This window comes from Rhineura floridana, chromosome 6, assembly GCF_030035675.1.
Source record: "Rhineura floridana isolate rRhiFlo1 chromosome 6, rRhiFlo1.hap2, whole genome shotgun sequence".
NCBI classification, from domain to species: Eukaryota; Metazoa; Chordata; class Lepidosauria; order Squamata; family Rhineuridae; genus Rhineura; species Rhineura floridana.
This window is the reverse complement of record NC_084485.1, coordinates 11,188,218-11,208,846: the sequence shown is the minus strand read 5'-3', so window position 1 is coordinate 11,208,846 and position 20,629 is coordinate 11,188,218. Positions and strand designations below refer to the sequence as shown.

General features: G+C 41.8%; 1 protein-coding gene across 1 annotated transcript in view; it reads right to left on the bottom strand.

Annotated features, from left to right (window-relative positions):
- The window catches only part of MYT1 (myelin transcription factor 1), a 106,247-nt gene that overhangs the window by 21,777 nt on the left and 63,841 nt on the right, over window positions 1–20,629 (bottom strand). The window contains exon 12 of the mRNA XM_061630243.1: window positions 6,650–6,733. Within this exon, the coding sequence (XP_061486227.1) occupies window positions 6,650–6,733 (84 nt within the window). The remainder of the gene's footprint in view (window positions 1–6,649; window positions 6,734–20,629) is intronic.

Genomic DNA, 20,629 nt, shown 5'->3' with positions numbered 1-20,629 from the left:
GGAGAGCTATCCATTGCTGGCAAACTCTGAAGATCTTACCAGAGCCATCTGCAGGCCTCCTGTTATAGCATTTCGCCAACCTCCTAATTTGCGCAGACTGTTGGTGAGAGCTGTGCTTAAGCCACCTATCACCAATCCAGGGTCTCATCCTTGTCACTCCAAGCGCTGTGTCACCTGTGTGTACCTCAGGGAGACAGCCACTTTTACAAGCACTAGGACAGGCAGGACATATTACATCAAACAGAACATCACCTGCAGGTCCTGAAATATAGTTTACATCATCGAGTGCAAAAGACCAGGATGTCATATCCAATACGTAGGAAAGACCACAACTGACCTACACACGCACTTCAGGAACCACAAGTCGGCAATTTTGACAAAAAAAGTGGAGCAACCAGTTGCAAAGCATTTCAACATTGAGGGTCACAGCCGGTTGGACTTTTCCATTACAGCGATAGAGATGCCAGCAGATCCAGCAGCATCGACCAAAAGGGAGAACTTTTGGAGTTACTCTCTGGACACATTGGCACCACATGGCCTGAACCTGGAGGACAGTACCACAGTACCACCACTACTTAGCTTCTGCAAATGAAGCCCCTCTGAGCATTCCATCCTCAAAGCTCTATAACTCCCACCTTGGTAACAGCATCTGTATGTTGGCAGCTGATGAAGGCGGAAGCTGTTTTGTTAATATAATAAATACCTCTGTTTGGTTGATCACAATTATGTTCACATACATACATATATAATCTTAATAAAATATGCTTCCCACAGAACACATCTTGTTATATAAATTAAATAAATAAGGAACAAGCTAGAATATGGCCTGAATGTTTCCGTCTTACATCTTTGATAGTTAAAGGGTTGGAGATAAAGGATACTTCCAGACAGGAGCCTTAAATTGCAAATGCATAAAAAAGATCTGATTATTATTTATCAGTTGCTTTTTACAAGCAAAACTCTCTCAAAGTGACTTGACAAAAAACAAACCACAGCACATAAAAACAATTTAACATCAGAAATTAAAAAAAAACACTGAAAGTACAAAATTATATAGTCATCATAATCATTATCAACAACAACAACAATTTTTATTGCCTGCCCTTCAACAATAGGTTCCAAGGCAAACACATTCAATCATAAGACTGAGGTGGGTTCTGAAGCGTACATCCCAGGAGCCAAAGGCCAGGGTAAAGAGGAAAAGTGTATAGTGAAGGTTCCAGAGCAAAGGAATTCCAAAACCAGGGGCTGCCACAAAGAAAGAAAGCTCCTGGGCCCCATCCCCAGAACTTCTGAGGGTGGTGGAACTACCTAGACAGCCCCTTGCTGATCTGTACGGAAGGAGATGTTTAGGGCTTTAAATACTAACATGAACACCTTGAATTGGGCCTGGAAATGAATTAGCAATGAATGCAACTGTTTTAGAACAGTGGTTATATAAATTCTTAAAGGAATCCCAGTGAGTAATCTGGTTGCTGCATTTTGGACCAGATGAAGTTTTCGAGTCATCTTTAAGGGCAGCCCCAGCATAGCAATAATCCACTCTTGAAGTTACCAGAGCATGGAAAACTGTTGCCAAGTCATATATGTCCAGGGGCTGTAGCTGGTGAACCAGCTGTAGCTGAAAAAGGCACTCCTAGCCACCAAAGCCATCTCATCCATACGTAAAATGCTCATCCAACAATATATTTTAATAAGGACCAAGTCCTACCAACCCCACTAAAAGGAGGCAGCATTCATTAATTGAAGGCCCAGGTAAACACAAAGAGCCTAGCACCTAAAAACTTCGGCAATTTGTGAATTTGGTAAATTAGCTTCCAAATGTTTCACACATCCCCAAGATTCCGTGTAAGACTGATATTTATCTGACTTGTACAAGGCATGCACAAGAGTGATAATGAGGTCTTGTATGAGACTTCCATAGTATTGTTATTTTGTTGTTGTTGTTATATGCCTTCAAGTCAATTGTGACTTATGCCAACCCTAGGGTTACCATCATTTTGTCATTTCAAAAAGAGTACATTTGGCTTCGATGAGTGAAAAGTAAGAGTATGCTGTTGCACCATCTCAACCCTATTTTTTTTATAATAGCTCAATTTATGTATTGCAATTACAATCTCAGGTAATCCCCAATACTCTGTGGATATCTTGAGACAACAGCTTCTCTGAACTGGAGTGTTGAAATTTAGACATGCCTTCAGCATGTGGCAATCAGTCACACAGATATTGTCTGGACCTCCAGAAATAAAATGGCAAGGCTGCACTCAGGTGAGCAGCAAATAGGTGTGGTGATAGTGAATACTGAAACGTCACCAAACGTGACAAGCTGCCCACCACATAAATGCACTAATGCCCTTCCACACCAGTGGTGACTGGATGTATAAAGAGTTAGATTTTCCACTATAAGGGGAAATCCAGATTTAATGTAAAACAAAACACAGGCTGGCATTTTGATATTGTGCGGACGCACAAAAACCTTTTGTACATCAGCGGCAGGAATGGCTGAATCTGTCAATTTTGTTTTTTTTAATTTCTCATTTTTCTAGTCTTTAAGTTCAGTTCTCCATATCAGTTTGCAATGTTTTCAAAAAGGTTTTCAAAAACCCATCAGCATTTTAGTGGAGATTTCGTCTATTAAGATTTTAAATTGCTTTTTAAAATGTGTTTTTAAATACGCATATTTGTTTTTAATGTTTTTAATTGTTGTAAACTGTCCAGACAGCTTCGGCTATGGCGGTATATAAATGCAATAAATAAATAATAAATATTATACACATTTTTGTATTTAGTTTTGCCTAATATATACATTTTTGCAAAGCATATTTTCTCCAATATAAAGTATTTTTGTATCTTTTTTTCACCAATATATGAATTTAATGCACACTTTACCTTAGCATATGCTGTTTTGGACACACTGCTTGGCTGAAGAACTATATTGCAAAATTCATAGAAGTGCAAATGTCAAAGGCTGGATGTGTTTCAGTTCGAATATTGTTTCGGAAACTGTGAATTAGGTAGATTAGGCTTTATATGCAAACTGAATAGAATTTCTTCCCCATCTCTAGAGGTAGGTTAAGCTGAGAAACTGACTGGCATAAGGTCACCCAGTGAGCTTCACAGCTGAGTGGAGATTTGAACCCTGGTCTCCCAGGTCCTAGTCCAACACCCTAATCACACTACACTTGCTCTACCAAGCTGTCCACAGCTTAGCTTTGACAATCCTTGACCTACTAGATTCTGTTTTGACCCACCTGGGAGAGAGCAGTATTTTTCAAAATCTAAAGTGAGCAACCTAAGTAACATGCAGACACATTTATGGGCTCCATTGATTCTACTGCAATTCTCCTGAAAGGAACACAGAGGAAATCATTGCAGAGGATGGAGATACACAGCCATGCTAGTGGCAGTAATGGCCTATAAACTGCACAAATAGCACTTATCTTTGTCAGTGTGTTCTGTTTCCATTCTTGTTTCTCTCTCAGTGTCACTTGACAGCAGAGTGACATTACGGAATATGTACGGTTTCGCCTCCCCAAGCAATTTTGAACAGTAAAGACAAAAGTGAAGTGGTGTTTGTTTTTTTGTTCCAATAGTTTTTAAAACTGAGCTTGCTCAATTTTTAATGAACACTGCTTACTCCTGCTAATTGTGACACGGCTCATTTAATGCAAATACCCTCCTTTCCTGGGGATAGAAGACAGAGCAGATGGCTCCAAAACATCATCTGGTTCTTGCAAAGACCTTTGGATCACTTACAGCATCAGTGTTTACAGCGGATGCCTAACTGCAGAATTTTTTTGCTGTTTTCTCTGCTTATAATGTGACATTGGAATATCCTAGGACAATGGAAAAGCAAGGTGGGAGGAAGAAGTATGTGGGACATTGTGGGGTCAGAGTGGGAGAACATGTACCATACGCAGAGGCAGCATATCCAAATTCCATAGTTCATCAGATGGCTTATTCCCCTCTAATGCTCTGGAGGGTTGCCTCAACAGGGTATGGATGGCTAATTTGCTGCAGTATGGTGCTGTCACACACAGGAGAAGAATGACCTGGTTATGGTGTATAGAGTGATCGTTGTCTCTCCAGCACTTCACTGCTGCATTTTGTTTGGTCTTAATAGATGAGTGGGAAAAACACGCCAAGATGTGGGGGCTGCATTAGTGGGGGTGAGTTTCAGAATTGGGAGGGAGGTCAGAATACAAAACCCCCCAATTTGTAAATCCACAGTCCATTATGAGCTTGCCCAATCCTCTCTGAATTTAGTTTCAGCTGCTGTCAGCTAGCCTTCCTGGCCAGATTCCTACTTTCAAAGCCAACATATTTTTGTAAAGGGGTGAATCTGATACACTTATGCACTGAGTCAGCAGTTAGCCTCTTTGTCCCTGGGTGTCCATGGAAGAAAGCAAAGGTAATACTCCAACAGTGGTCACATCCACACCATACATTTAAAGCACATGGCTTTCCCCAAAGAATCATAGCAGCTGTAGTTTACCCCTCACAGAGGTACAATTCCCAGCATCCTTAACAAACTACAGTTTCCAGGATTATTTGGGGGAAGCCATGGGCTTTAAATGTCCTTCAAAAGGATGGTGTGGATGTGACCATTCTTGTTACTTACCATAAAGAATTCCATGGGAATGAAAGCTGAGTAAAGGTTTTTTAAAAAAACAGTCAGCTGACTGGTTTTTAACCAGTTAATTAGTCAATTAAATTTAAATGGGTTGTGTTCAACTAAATCTTACTCAGAGTAGACCTGTTGAAATTAATGAACCCAACCTATTTATCTATTTAATTTATATCCTGCCCTTCCTCCCAGTAGCAGCCATGTCTATTAACTTCAATGGGTCTCCTCTGAGTAGGACTGGCATGGGATGCTACCCAATATATTTACAATATATTTTTTGTACACCGCCCAGAGAGCTACTCGCTATGGGCGGTTTATAAATGAAACAAAATAAATAAATAAATAAATAAATAAATATTGCAAACCATCAACAAAGGACCACCTGAAGGAAGGGCACAGCATTTTGAGATATAATTTTAAATCAGGGATGGAGAACCCATGATCCTCCAGATGTTGTTGGACTCCAATTTACATCTGCCCCAACCGGCATGGCCAGTGATCAGGGAAGACAGGAATTGTAGTTCAGCAACTTCAGGAGCATCACAAGTTGCTCATACCTGTTTTAAATGAAACGAACAAAAGTTACCACTCATTGCAACAAGGAAAGGCTGTCTCATTTTATCTTATTTTTTTCAGCAAATTGGACACAAGGATGAAGGAGCCAAAACACCTTTGCTGCTTGCATGGCAATAGCCCTTTAAGAATTCTAAGTCCTGGAGTCTTCTTATTTTGAGTTCCACTGATTAACCAGGAATGGAGAGGTTTTTAATCTGTGATTAAAGTTCTTGCAAAGTAAGCATACTGATGATGAGTTGATGAAAGGCAGTATCATATAAATAGCCAATCATTGTCACCAATAAGATTTATGAGAGGAATAAACTAATGTCAAAATCCTAGTAATCTTAAACCAGCTATATACAGACTTTCCTGGAATAAAAATGCAGTAAAAAAGTACAAACCAGTTTTACACCAAAGTGCCAATAGCTGAACAGCTAGCAGTGCATGCTCAGTGCAGGTGGAAGAATATCACTTTTATTTGAGACCTGCAGGCTAGGAATTCATTCTACTTACAGTGGTTCAATCAGCTTAATCAACTGGATTTGGTGAGAGTTCGTTAAAGATTGCCCAGTCCTGGTATAGTTTTGTCAATACTGACACATTCCTGAATATGAATAATACTAGGGTGGGATGGGGGGAGAACAAACTTTTTCAGTCCTGTGGCTGCATCTCCTCCTGGGCATCCTTATGAGGCCATATGCCAGTGGTGGGCAGAGCAAGAGCCAAAAGTGAACATAGTAACTAATGTAATTTTTCATTTGGTACAGTAGGCTAGTTTCTACAAACACTCACACACCCCTTTCTATTCTTCATGCAGACAAGCGTCATTTTCAGAATTCAAGTACACGTTTAGCCACTTGGCATGCTCTGTCCTCATGTGAGATGTGAAGCAGGACCATTGAGGGGTGTGGTCTGGGGAGAGTTTCAAGAGCTAGATAGAGAGGTCTGTAGGGCCTGAGGTTCACCACTCACATGGTAGGGTCTTGTATGCTAAAAGAAAACAATACATATACATAGCTGGTTTTGCTGTTTCCAGTAGTGTAGTGGCAAATTCAGAAGTGCAGGGTCCCTTCATGATAGTCACACCATGCCCCCAACACAGCCATGCCCCCCTTTTCACTCTCCCTTGCTCTTTCTGTTGTCTCTTGAATCCACACTCCACTGCAACAGATGTCCCTAGGAGCTAATCAGCATGAATGAGGAGGCTGTTAGCTACTGAGAGGAATCTTCTCAGTGGCTGACTCACCTCTTTTCACTCTGATTGGCTCCAATCAGCACTAAAGGGCATGGAATTTCCTCAGTGGCTAACACATTCCCTTTTCATGCTAACTGGCTCATCCATAGGGACCTGGATGGGACCCTGCTCCCCAAAAATTAAGGTGTCTACGACCCCCGGCAACCCCAGATGACTACACCCCTGTTCTTCATATCCACATTTTGTGTAGGAGTTTTCTGTCCACTTACTTCATTAGTTCTGGATCCTCTTTGTCATCCTTTGTCGGGGTGATCTTGATCCCGCTTTTCTTGGCACGAGGGCAGCCTGACAGACTACATTTTTAAAAGAAGAGAGAAGGCACCTTACTTGCAGCCTGGCAGAATGTATATCTTGCTCCCAGAATGCAGTCACCTTTTTCATTTTGGTTCATTGTTTTCCCTGTCTCAAGGACTCAGGATAGGAAGAGACAGTATTCTCTGTCCCAAATGCACCCAATCTAAATTAGATAAAGCATGCAGGCCAGGATAAAGTAGGGGAATGAAGGAGGGCAGAAAAGGAAAACACATTTAAAATATACAGTCCCATTTAACTCTTTCTTGGCTTCACTCAAGGAATTCTCCCCATCTCTTTAAGCCCAACAAACTCAGCCAAAGGAGAATCATAGAATCATAGAGTTGGAAGGGGCCTTGTAGGCCATCGAGTCCAACCCCCTGCTCACAGCAGGAAACCCACAGCTAGAGCATCTCCCGCAGATAGCTGTCCAGCCTCTGCTTGAAGACATCCAGTGAAGGGGATCCCACCACCTCCCTAGGCAGTTGGTTCCATTGCTGAACTGCCCTTACTGTCAAGAAGTTCCTTCTAATGTCCAATCTGAATCTACACTCCTGCAACTTAAAACCATTAGACCTAGTCCTACCCTCTGGGGCAGCAGTGAACAAATCTGTACCCTCCTCTATGTGACAGCCCTTCAGGTACTTAAAGAGTGCAATCATATCACCCCTCAGCCTTCTCTTCACCAGACTGAACATGCCAAGTTCCTTCAACCTTTCCTCATAAGACTTGTTCTCCATACCGGCTATCATCCTTGTCGCCCTCTTCTGAACCCACTCTAACTTGTCTATATCGTTCTTAAAATGAGGCGCCCAGAACTGAACGCAGTACTGAATGCCAGCCATCAGCACTGATAGGCCAGAGCTTGACACACAAAAGGCTCAAGCTGACAGTATTAAAAATGAAGCACACACTATCTTTCTGTCCAAGCCCTTATTCTTCCAGCTTATCTGAGACACACATTGTTTAAACACTTTCCTTTTCCCTCCTATATTCATGTGACGACTGAACCCTTTATTTTCAGTCTTGCCAGGATGTCATTTCCTCTCTCCACCTCATGCCTGGGGCCTTACCTTCCAAATGGGAAACTATGTCTTGTCTAGGCTTCCATCCTACTTAAATTCCCTCCCTCCTGTATTTATACATCAGATACTGTTGTAATGTGCAAAAGCAGCAGCTAGGGAAATTTCTGCTTTGTATGCATAGTAATTTGTCCCTTCTGAAATCCTGTACAGTCCTACAACCTCAGTCTACAACACAGCAGTTAAACTTGCTGAGGCTACCTTGAATAAAGCATTTCCTATTACAGTAGCGCCCCGCTTTTCAGCAGCCCGCTTTTTGGCGTTCCGCTAATACGGCGGCTTTCAATTAGAGTTAAGGCCCCACTCATATGGCGCTTGTTCTGCTTTTACGGCATTTTTTGGGTGTCAGGTGCCATTTTATTGATGGAGTTCTATTTTTCAGCGGGTTCCGCTTTTCGGCGGGGTTCTGGAACGTAACCCGCCGTATGAGTGGGGCCCTACTGTACTTAAAAGACTTGCACCTTCCTGTGAATTAACTACGCAGCTTACATATCTCCTCCTTCTTTCCCCATATGGATTAGTAGAGACTAGGGTTGTCAGGTCAGAAGCATCCCAAAACCTGAGATTTGAGGGGTGGGCCTTAGTGATGTCATGGAGGCGGGCCCTAGTGATGTCATGGAGGTGGGCCTGAGTGATGTCACGGGGCGGGCCCGAGTGATGTCATTAAGCATGATACATTAAGCATCAATCATAGTTGCTTGGAGCATACAATTAAAAAAAAATCTGATTGGAAATTAAAATAGAAATCTTCCCTAAAAGATGGAGCCTGGGTAGGGAACATTTAATCTAGCCTACTTGCTTTCAGCAAGAAGGGTTTAAGTGCCTTCAGGCCAGGCCAGTCACCAGAAGGCCACTGTAGGGACAAAGGAGCCTAGTGTTGTGGAGATGTTAGATGGAAGCACTGGGGAGTAAAGATGGATGCCCTGGAAGGCTGCAATTCTAAACACACTTACTAAGGGATTAAGCCCCATAGAAGTCAACAGGACTGACTTCTGAGTAGATATAGTTTGGATTGTGCTGTTGGTAAACCTTGACTAGGGATCCTCTGCAAAGACATCCATATCCAAGCAGGGTTGGCAACCCCCTGCCTGGAATGCCCTACCTTTATCTTTTAAAGTGGCTGCTCCAAACATCTTTACAGATTTGACCCTTCACTTCAGAAAGAGGTCTGAGAAATGAGTAAGAGTAAGAAGTATGTTTTAAAATTGTTATTTTCAATTCACTCTTGATTGCACATCATACCTAGGGCAGATCCACACCATTCAATTAAAGCACATTCAACACCCATTTGAAGCACATGAGTCCCAACACAGAATCATGGGAACTGCAGTTTGTTAAGAGTGGTGAGAACTATAACTGTGAGGTGGAAATGACACTTCCCAGGATTCTTTAGGGGAAGTCATGCGCTTTAAATGCAAGTTGGATGTGCTTTAAACGTATGGTGTGAATCCACTTAATAAATTTTGCCTGCATGTAAATTGTTTTAATTAATTTTTCAAAATGGAAATGCACTATAAACTGTAGTGGGTGACCACGGGCTATTCACCATCTCTCAGCCTATCTGCCCCTCAGGATGAAAACAACGGAGAACCATGACCACCCCAGGGCATTCTTAAAATGTAGAGGAAGTATTGTACAACCATAGTGTGAAATTGGATACTTATTGGGACACAGTATGACAAAATATTTATATAAGCATGACTATCAAATATGTTTATTATTTGCACAACCTGTAAAGATATTTATAGTGCAATCCTATGTTTGTTTACTCAGAAGCAAGTCCCAATGTATTCAATGGGACTTACTCAACCAGGGAAAACTGTACCCTCAAGTGATAAGGAACTTGTTCTTTTAACAAGCCTTTTAAGTTGAGACCTTATCCCATTCTGTGTCTGTGTTGGAATTGCTTTTTAATATGTTTTTAAACCTTTTCTTTAAAAAAAATGTTTTTGAAGCTTTTAAAAATGTTTTTAAAGATGTTTTGTTTTAATATATTTTAAAGTCTGTTTTTATGATTTTAAAGTGTTGACGTTTTGGTGTATATCTCGGGAACCAGACCACCTAGAAACTTAATTTTTTAAAAAATTGAAGCTGAGAATCCGGAGATTAAGGGGTGCTAGCCGGATAACCGGAGGGGACCCCCAGAAACCTGAGACTCTGGCCAAAAACCAGAGACCTGGTAACTCTAGCCCAATTTATGGTACTTACATTAGCATTTAAAGCACATTCGTGTTTAAAGCCAAATTGAGTCCCAAATATCTGAAAGACTGTCTCCTTCCCTACAAACCCTCTGGGGTGTTAAGATCAGCAGAAGGGGCATTCTTGGTAGTTCCATTGCTCTCCAAAGCTCAGAGTAGCGGTGGCCCAGGAAAGGTCATTCTCTGTGGTAAGCCCTTTTGTGGAACTCCCTGTGCAGAGAGGTGCATATGGCACCTTTGCTATATAGTTTTCGTTGAATGCTGAAGGCGCACCTCTTTACCCTGGCCTTTGACACTTGAGGTGTATGTTGTCAGGACCCACCCTATTCCTGTGATTGTAATCTGATTTAATTGTTTCTAATATTGGATTTTAAACTGTTTGACACTTGAGACATATTTTGAGGATCCACCCTATTCTTGTGATTGTATTTTGTTTTTAACTGTTTCACAAGTTGTGTTTCAAATTGACCTGCCTTGCAACCTTGGGGTAAAGGGCAGGTAATTTATAATAAAAATAGTAAAGGGACATTTACTCCCCAGGTAGAAGTGCAGCATTTATGACTGTCTGCACGGGGCTCCTGTCCACACCAGTTAGGTGTTAGTCCTCAGACTGTCTCTTGTTTTTGTCTTGCCATTCTCTTACAGCCCTCAGGGCAAGGACTGAATCATTTCTAGATTCTCCATAGTACCTACCAATACCCTCAGTACTGAATAAATGTAAAGAATCAGTACCACAAACTCTCTTTCATCCTTCCACGCACAACTCCTTTCTTTTCAACCCACTATTTGAGTGTCTATATCTACTCCTCACCATCCCAAGGGCGTTTCTCTCCTTGCATATTTTCTCATATACACCAAACTATACTTCTCATCATGAAGTCGAACTCTTGCACTTGTTCCCTTGCTTCAGGGAGGGGACTAGATATGTGAAGGCCCAGAAAAAAAACTGGAAAAATGGGGGGGGGACCCAGGAAAAAAGTTTATATTTCCAATTTTCCCAGTTTTTTTCCAGGCCTTCACATCTCTAGATGGGACATGTTAAGGCTCACAGTCATGTAAGGCTCATGGAATGACCATCATATGTGCGATTTGTCTGTGGAGCCAACATAGGACCAAGGGAAAAATCTTTCCCTTTCCCTGTCTTGCCCCTTTCTTTTTTCCCAAGCCCTCCTCAAACTGGGATTTCCTGAATACTTGTGCATTCAGAGTGGTTCAAAGATACCTGAAATATCATCTTACCCTTTATATACCCAGTCGATCACTACACTCTGGTGAGGGCCTCCTGCAGATACCATCTCATCAGGAAGTCCATTCCGCACAACATAGAAAGCGTACCTTTAGTGCTGTGGCACTGGCATTTTGGAATCCCCCTCCCTTAAATATTAGACAGGCGCCATCTCTGTTATCTTTTCGGCGCCTACTGAAGACCTTCCAGCTGATGAAGCGTCAAGGCCACAGCTGACAAAGTGTCAAGGTGAGTTAAGCAGCAGAGCAAGAAGAGGGTAAGTAGCACCCATTTATTTCATTATTTAATTGAATTAAAACAGCTCAGAGTAATAAGTAATAAGGGCAGCCTAGGGTCACCCTGAGGTAGGAGCCAAATCCTGAAAGAAAAACAGATCTTAGAGGTAGGAAGCCTATAGTAAGCTAGTGTTCAACACCACCCTAGCAGGGAAGCTTCAGGGGACACTGTAAACAAGGCTAAATTCCAGTCGGAGAGAAGGGGAAAAAGGAAACTCCACCAATACATACAGGGAGAGAGTCAGCTCAGTCTTTGCTAAAAAGGGCAGCTTTAGCCTTCCTTAAACACAACCACAAGCTCTGTTTCCCTAGGTTAAAGAAAGGTCAGGCTGTTCTAGGTGGGAAAACAAAAAAAGACTCACCTGGAAGTCGCAGCCCCTTGCTTAGATTAAAAGCAGCCAAAAGCTAGTCTAGTTTGTCCAGGCAAGAGTGCAAAGCACCACTTAAAACTACAGAGGAACTTGCATTGATAAAAGTGGTTGTTGTCAGCAAATAAAATAAAAATAGAATAAAAGCTAGTTAACCTTTCTTAGTACCACTAGTCAATGTCCTTAAACAGCCCCCCCCCCTCGCTAAGGAAGCAAGCCTGCCTTCCTGCCTTCAAACGAAAGAAGCCTGAGATAATTCTAAGGAGTTAAGCCCCAGCTGATAGTTGAGCCATCAGCCTCAATTAACATATCATTGGCTGGCAGCAGTAGCTGGGAGGGACCAGCCACACATATAAAGTCAGAGCACCCTAGCGAGGGAGCCTGCTCCACGAGCTAGAGGGAGCCCCCAGCTGACGAAGTGTCAAGGCCCCAGCTGACAAAGCGTCAAGGCGAGTTAAGCAGCAGAGTGAGCTCGGCAGCAGGGCAAGGAGGCTAGGGCCCCACACTCTGCCCATCTGTTCCCTGACCTCAACAAAACCGCAGTCCCCAACCCATTAACGTAATAAACCTTAAACAAAACTATGCAGGTAAGAAGCCAGCAGGGGCGTGGGGGCTTTCCAGTGTTTTGCACTGCCTGCAGCATGTAAGACTATCTGCCTGTTGGACAGAAGTTGTGGGTGTGCTCTCGGTGCAATGAGCTCCTGGCTCTCCGGGAACGACTTCATTTCCTTGAGGCCAAGGTGACTGACCTGGAAAAGCTGAGAGAGGCAGAGAGGTGTGTGGAGGAGGCCTTCAGGGACGTTATAGCTGTGTCCCACTCCAACGATCATAGCTCTCCTGCTATCATGGAGAAAGATGGTCTCAGGGAAGGAGAACATCCAGCTGAGGAAGAGGGAAACGATCCCTTAGAAGGGACCCATTCCTTGGGGGATGAGCAGCTATCCTCTCGTGCTGAAGATATATCTCCGGGGGGTGGAGAGATCCTTGTAGTGGGTGATTCGATCATTAGGAACATAGACAGTGGGGTGTGTGATGGGCGTGCAGACAACAAGGTGATTTGCCTGCCTGCGGCGAAGGTTGCGGATATCGCCTGTCATTTAGATAGTTTGGTAGACAGTGCTGGGGAGGAGTCAGTGGTCGTGGTGCACGTTGGCACCAATGACATGGGGAAATGCAGCCGTGAGATCCTGGAAGCAAAATTTAGGTTGCTAGGTAGGATGCTGAAAGCCAGGACCTCCAAGGTGGCCTTCTCTGAAATGCTACTGGTTCCACATGCAGGACCAGCCAGACAGGCCCAGCTTTGCAGTCTCAATGCGTGGATGAGACGATGGTGTCGGGAGGAGGGGTTTGGATTTGTTAGGCACTGGGGAACATTTTGGGACAAGCCGGGCCTGTACAAAAGGGACGGGCTCCACTTGAACCAGAATGGAACCAGACTGCTGGCACTTAAAATTAAAAAGGTGGCAGAGCAGCTTTTAAACTGACTGAGGGGGGAAACCCAACAGGAGCTGAGGAAGGTCCTGTTCGGAATAAACCTCCCCCCTGGGATAAAAACCAAAGAAATGATGAAATTTTAAAAGGGGTAGGCCTAGAAGTAGGCATTGTGAGAGCAGGGGCACAGGATATCAATTCAGAAGGGCAAAATTACCACAGGCCAAACCAGAAGTGCCAAAGACACTTGAAGAGAGACACTGCTTACAAGTGCCTGTACGCTAATGCTAGGAGCCTCCGAACCAAGATGGGAGAACTGGAGTGCTTGGTCTTAGAGGAGAGCATTGATATAGTGAGCATAACGGAGACCTGGTGGAATGGAGAAAACCAGTGGGATACGGTTATCCCTGGATATAAACTATATCGGAAGGACAGGGCAGGACGTATTGGTGGCGGTGTCGCTCTATACGTGAAAGAAGGCATTGAATCCAGCAAGCTCGAAACCCCAAAAGAGGTGGACTCCTCCACAGAATCGTTGTGGGTGGTGATACCATGCCCCAGGAGGGATTTAATACTGGGAACGATCTATCGACCCCCTGATCAAAATGCTCAGGGAGACCTTGAGATGACATATGAAATAGAGGAAGCATCCAAACTAGGAAATGTGGTAGTAATGGGTGACTTCAACTACCTGGACATAGACTGGCCGCATATGTGTTCCAGTCACAACAAAGAAGCAAAATTTCTAGATATTCTAAATGACTATGCCCTAGACCAGTTGGTCATGGAACCGACCAGAGGGACGGCAACCCTGGACTTAATCCTCAGTGGAGACCGGGACCTGGTGCGAGATGTAAGTGTTGTCGAACCGATTGGGAGCAGTGACCATAGTGCTATTAAATTAAACATACATGTAAATGGCCAATTGCCAAGAAAATCCAACACGGTCACATTTGACTTCAAAAGAGGAAACTTCACAAAAATGAGGGGATTGGTAAAAAGAAAGCTGAAAAACAAAGTCCAGAGGGTCACATCACTCGAAAATGCTTGGAAGTTGTTTAAAAACACTATTAGAAGCTCAACTGGAGTGCATACCGCAGATCAGAAAAGGTACTGCCAGGGCCAAGAAGATGGCAGCATGGTTAACGAGCAAAGTTAAGGAAGCTCTTAGAGGCAAAAAGTCTTCCTTCAGAAAATGGAAGTTTTGTCCGAATGAAGAATATAAAAAGGAACACAAACTCTGGCAAAAGAAATGCAAGAAGACAATAAGGGATGCTAAAAAAGAATTTGAGGAGCACATTGCTAAGAACATAAAAACCAACAACAAAAATTCTCTAAATACATTCAAAGCAGGAGACCATCTAGGGAGGCGATTGGACCCTTGGATGATAAGGGAGTCAAAGGTGTACTAAAGAACGATAAGGAGATTGCAGAGAAGCTAAATGACTTCTTTGCATCTGTCTTCACAGTGGAAGATATAGGGCAGATCCCTGAACCTGAACTAACATTTGCAGGAAGGGATTCTGAGGAACTGAGACAAATAGTGGTAATGAGAGAGGAAGTTCTAGGCTTAATGGACAATATAAAAACTGACAAATCACTAGGCCCAGATGGCATCCACCCGAGAGTTCTCAAAGAACTCAAAGGTGAAATTGCTGATCTGCTAACTAAAATATGTAACTTGTCCCTCGGGTCCTCCTCCCTGCCTGAGGACTGGAAAGTGGCAAATGTAACGCCAATATTCAAAAAGGGATCCAGGGGAGATCCCAGATATTACAGGCCAGTTAGCTTAACTTCTGTCCCTGGAAAACTGGTAGAAAGTATGATTAAAGCTAGATTAACTAAGCACATAGAAGAACAAGCCTTGCTGAAGCAGAGCCAGCATGGCTTCTGCAAGGGAAAGTCCTGTCTCAGTAACCTATTAGAATTCTTTGAGAGTGTCAACAAGCATATAGATAGAGGTGATCCAGTGGACATAGTATACTTAGACTTTCAAAAAGCATTTGACAAAGTACCTCACCAAAGACTTCTGAGGAAGCTTAGCAGTCATGGAATAAGAGGAGAGTTCCTCTTGTGGATAAGGAATTGGTTAAGAAGCAGAAAGCAGAGAGTAGGAATAAATGGACAGTTCTCCAAATGGAGGGCTGTAGAAAGTGGAGTCCCTCAAGGATCGGTATTGGGACCTGTACTTTTCAACTTGTTCATTAATGACCTAGAATTAGGAGTGAGCAGAGAAGTGGCCAGGTCTGCTGAGGAGACTAAATTGTTCAGGGTTGTTAAAAGAAAAAGGGATTGCGAAGAGCTCCAAAAAGACCTCTCCAAACTGAGTGAATGGGCGGGAAAATGGCAAATGCAATTCAATATAAACAAGTGTAAAATTATGCATATTGGAGCAAAAAATCTGAATTTCACATATACGCTCATGGGGTCTGAACTGGCGGTGACCGACCAGGAGAGAGACCTCGGGATTGTAGTGGACAGCATGATGAAAATGTCAACCCAGTGTGCGGCAGCTATGAAAAAGGCAAATTCCACGCTAGGGATAATTAGGAAAGGTATTGAAAATAAAACAGCCAATATCATAATGCCGTTGTATAAATCTATGGTGCGGCCGCATTTGGAATACTGTGTACAGTTCTGGTCACCTCATCTCAAAAAGGATATTATAGAGTTGGAAAAGGTTCAGAAGAGGGCAACCAGAATGATCAAGGGGATGGAGCGACTCCCTTATGAGGAAAGGTTGCAGCATTTGGGGCTTTTTAGTTTAGAGAAAAGGCAGGTCACAGGAGACATGATAGAAGTTTATAAAATTATGCATGGCATTGAGAAAGTGGATAGAGAAAAGTTTTTCTCCCTCTCTCATAATACTCGTGGACATTCAAAGAAGCTGAATGTTGGAAGATTCAGGACAGACAAAAGGAAGTACTTCTTTACTCAGCGCATAGTTAAACTATGGAATTTGCTCCCACAAGATGCAGTAATGGCCACCAGCTTGGACAGCTTTAAAAGAAGATTAGACAAATTCATGGAGGACAGGGCTATCAATGGCTACTAGCCATGATGGCTGTGCTCTGCCACCCTAGTCAGAGGCAGTATGCTTCTGAAAACCAGTTGCCGGAAGCCTCAGGAGGGGAGAATGTTCTTGCACTCGGGTCCTGCTTGCGGGCTTCCCCCAGGCACCTGGTTGGCCACTGTGAGAACGGGATGCTGGACTTGATGGGCCACTGGCCTGATCCAGCAGGCTCTTCTTATGTTCTTATGTTCCTTTTTCAACAAGCCTTTTAAGTAGAGACCTTATCCCAGCCTGTGTCTCTGTTGGAATTGCTTTTTAAGAAGTTTTTAAAGCTTTTTATAAAAATGATGTTTATAAAGATGTTTTGTTTTGATATATTTTAAAATCTGTTTTTGTGATGTTTTAGAGTATTTTTAGTGTTTTTGTTTGCCACCCTGCGATCCTACTGGGAGGAAGGGTGGGATATTAACAACAACAACAACATTATTTTCTGTGTTGTAAATTTTTAAGCCACTTTCCCCTCCTCCTTTACTCACTTCATCACTGCACAACATTAGCTTTCTATAAAACTCCTTTCCTTCAACTGAACATCTTATTTCCCAACAGCATAAAGGAACAATTTCCACCTTTGATTCTTCTGCTAAGTGCTTTGATCTTCATCATTCTGTTTCCACATCTCAAAAGGGGACAAAGTAGTGGTGAAAATTAAGAAGAAGAAGAAGAAAGCCATTTGGTGTGAGGGGGAGATAGTTTGCAATTAATAGTGTCTAGATAAAAAGATATTTGCTAGCAGACAGCAGCTGTTAATGGGACTGTTCAACTGGGAGACTGTGAGATCCCCATTAATGTTTGAAAAAAGATAATAAAAGTCATAAATAGGAGGTGTTATTAACAGGAATTTTTGTGTCAACTGAAATCTGACCCTTTTATCTTGCTGAAAAGAAAGAGCTTCTAATCTGATTCTGGGATTTTTTAAAAATCAGATTAAAGAGATGAAAGTAGAACTCACTTCTTGCTGACTTTTATGAGCAAACTGCAATCTGCCCATTGTGCTAGAAGCAAGTAGTGACATCTGTGAAATTGGAATGAAATTGTAGCCCTACTTGAGTGTCCACATGATTACAATCACATGAGAAGTTAAAACAGGGCTGCATTTGCCCACCTTCTCTGTTGTGCCTGGCTTTTTCACCTTATACATTTTATTTATTTATTATTAAATTTATATCCCACCTTTTCTGCAAGGGACTTGAGGTGGTTTTCCCCATTTTATCCTCACAACTCTGTGAGGGAGGTTAGGCTGAGAGACAGTGCCAGAAATTTCTTGATTGGCTAGTTTTGTGTGGGCACGGGCTACTGATGTCAGTGAGGGCTGCTATCTGATGCTCAGAGGTACATGTTACCAAATTCTTCCAAGCTACACAAGAAGTGGATTGGACTGTGAAAGATCAACCCAAACTGTTTGCATTTTTACAAATTTGTAGGGCATACAATATCTCAGAGAGGAGGTCAGGTCTCCTTCTTCCCTGGTACATTCACTATAGCTGCCCAATTTCCCCGCTTTTTAAAGTTTGATAGAAATATCTTTTTTTTAAGGCTAGGTGATATTTTGTTTAGTCTACTATGTTATGATTCTTTTCTTGTATTTCTTGTACTTAATTTTATATGCAGTGTTTATACTATATGTTGATATCAAAGGGGATGTTTTGTTCAGTTAATTGTATTTTATCAATTGTAGTTTTTTGTATCTGCTGTTTTAAGATGTTTGACTTATACTGTACATCGCTTAGAGTTTTGTTTAAATATAAGCAGTATATAAATGGAATAATAAATAAATAAATGAAATGCAAATGTAAAAAAGAAAAACAAAAGACAATGATGATTTCCTAAATGTAATACCATACCAACCACAACAAGATTCCAATGAGTAAGGCAGAAAACTCAGCATCCAGCAACTAGTCTGCATTCCTAATCAAACCACCAAAAAAGTCTGGCATCCAATCAGCCAAGGTCACAGAAATCCCCATGCAGCACAACCTGACCTGGGGGCTGCAGTTAATGCAGAATTCTGTGGTGACATGAGTGAGACCCTATCAGCACATAATACCTCTGCTCTGAAATCTGCACTGGTTGCTGATTTGCTACCGGGCCAAGTTCAAGGCGTGCTTTCCATGTTACGGGTGCCACATAGTACTTGTTCTGCTCTGGTAAGAAATTGATCCTTTAGAATGACAGCACCTACACTTTGGAACTCCCTGCCTATTGACATTAGGCAGACACCTTCATTGTACTCACTTTGGCACCTGCTAAAAACATTTTTGTTTTGGCATGCCTACCCAGGCATGTAGAAGCTATTATGTTTATCTGTTTTTAACTCATTGTTGGTTTTATTATTTTGAATGTTTTTAAATACCTGTCTTTAAGTGTTTTTGCCAATAATTTCATTTTAATTTTAATTCCTTCTATAAACTGCTTTGAGGGTTTTTTTTGTTTTTTGTTTATAAAGCGGTATATAAATGCTGTAAATAAAATACATAAATACATTTCGGAGTCACTGTGGCTCTTGGGTCTCTTTCCTCTTTTATACTGAGTCAGGCCATTTGGTATCATCTAGCTCAGTACTGATGACATGGAATAGCATTGGCTCTCCAGGATTCTAGGCAATAGTCTTTTCCAGAGATTGAATTTTGGACCTTTGCATGCAAAGCATGTGACCTACCACTGAACTACAGCCCTGTTTAAAAAAGTATCTTTTAAAATTGTTCTTTTCAATTTGCTAATGAATGCACAGCATAGGGGCAGATCCACACCATGCATTTAAAGCACATTCAACATACATTTAAAGCACATGAATCCCACCACAGAATCCTGGGAACTGTAGCTTGTTAAGGGTGGCGGAACTATAACTGTGAGTGGGCTTCCCAGGATTTTTTGGGGGAAGTCATGTGCTTTAAATGCGACTTGGATATGCTTGAAATGTATTATGTGGCTCTGCATTACTTTATAAACTTTGCCTGCATATAAATCATTTTAATTAAAATTTAAAATGGAAAGTTTACTGGGTGACCATGGGCTACACACCATCTCTCAGCCTAATTTGCCCCTCAGGGTGAAAACAACATAGGGGGACCATGATCACCCCAAGGAAGAAAGGCACACTTCAAATGTGGAGGAAATAATCATTTGTAAAGAATAATTTACAACCATAGTGTGAAATCAGATACCTATTAAGACATAGTTTGAAGAAATATTTATATAAACATGCATATCAAAGATGTTTATTATTTACACAAGCAATATCTAAAGATATTTATAGTGCAATCCTATGCATATTTACTCAGAAGCAAGTCCTAATGTATTCAGTAGGGCTTACTCAGACAGGGAAGCATACACAGGCCTGCAATTCGGTGATAAAGAACTTCACTCACCCAATCCAAAATTCAGAATCATGCCATGTTAAGCTGTTTTGCAACTGTTTTATACTTGTTTTATGGTTACTGGATTTTAAATGGCTTTATTTCTTCTTGTAAGCTACCTCGGTTTTAAAACCCTACCTCACAGGGTTGTTGGGAATATTCCATGTACACACACACTGGAGATGTAAAAATACATACACCCCATATAATAGTTTGTTGTCAAAACCAGTTGGCCATTGCAGAACATTTTTTTTAAAAGTTAAGTATTAGTTTCCTGCCAAATAAAAGCTGTGACACCTAAGTAAGCCTGCCTAACTGCTTAAAAAAAAAGATCAGAGGGGGAGAGAAAGATTTACAACACAATCCTTTTCTATGTTTACTCAAAAGTCCCATTGATTTTTAGCACAATCCATTGTCTACTCAAAAGTAAGTCCTACTGAATTCAGCGGGGTTAGCTCCTGAGTATGTGGAATTAGCATTGCAGCTTTACTCCCAGAAAAGATTCATATTGGGAAGGTTTTCAAAACAAATTATGAATAAGACAAATAAATTGCCCTCTTCAACAGTCCAGTAAAATTTAAACCTGTTTGACTCCTTAATTAGAAAAGTATAACACTGCAGCATGTTCACTTTTAAAAACTTCTGTTCAAAAATGATTTGAAAGATAAAATGTATGACATTTTTGCAAGTAATTAAAAAACCCTGCATGTACACTTTTAAGCCTATCAAGATCCTGCTGTGATCTTCAGTAGTAGTGTAATCCTATGCAAGTTACCTCAGAAACAAGTCCCAATCCTGTACAGAGAAAGTACTCTTTATGCTGCTGAAAGCTATATATTTACTGAATTCCTCATGTCAGATAAGCAGGAAAA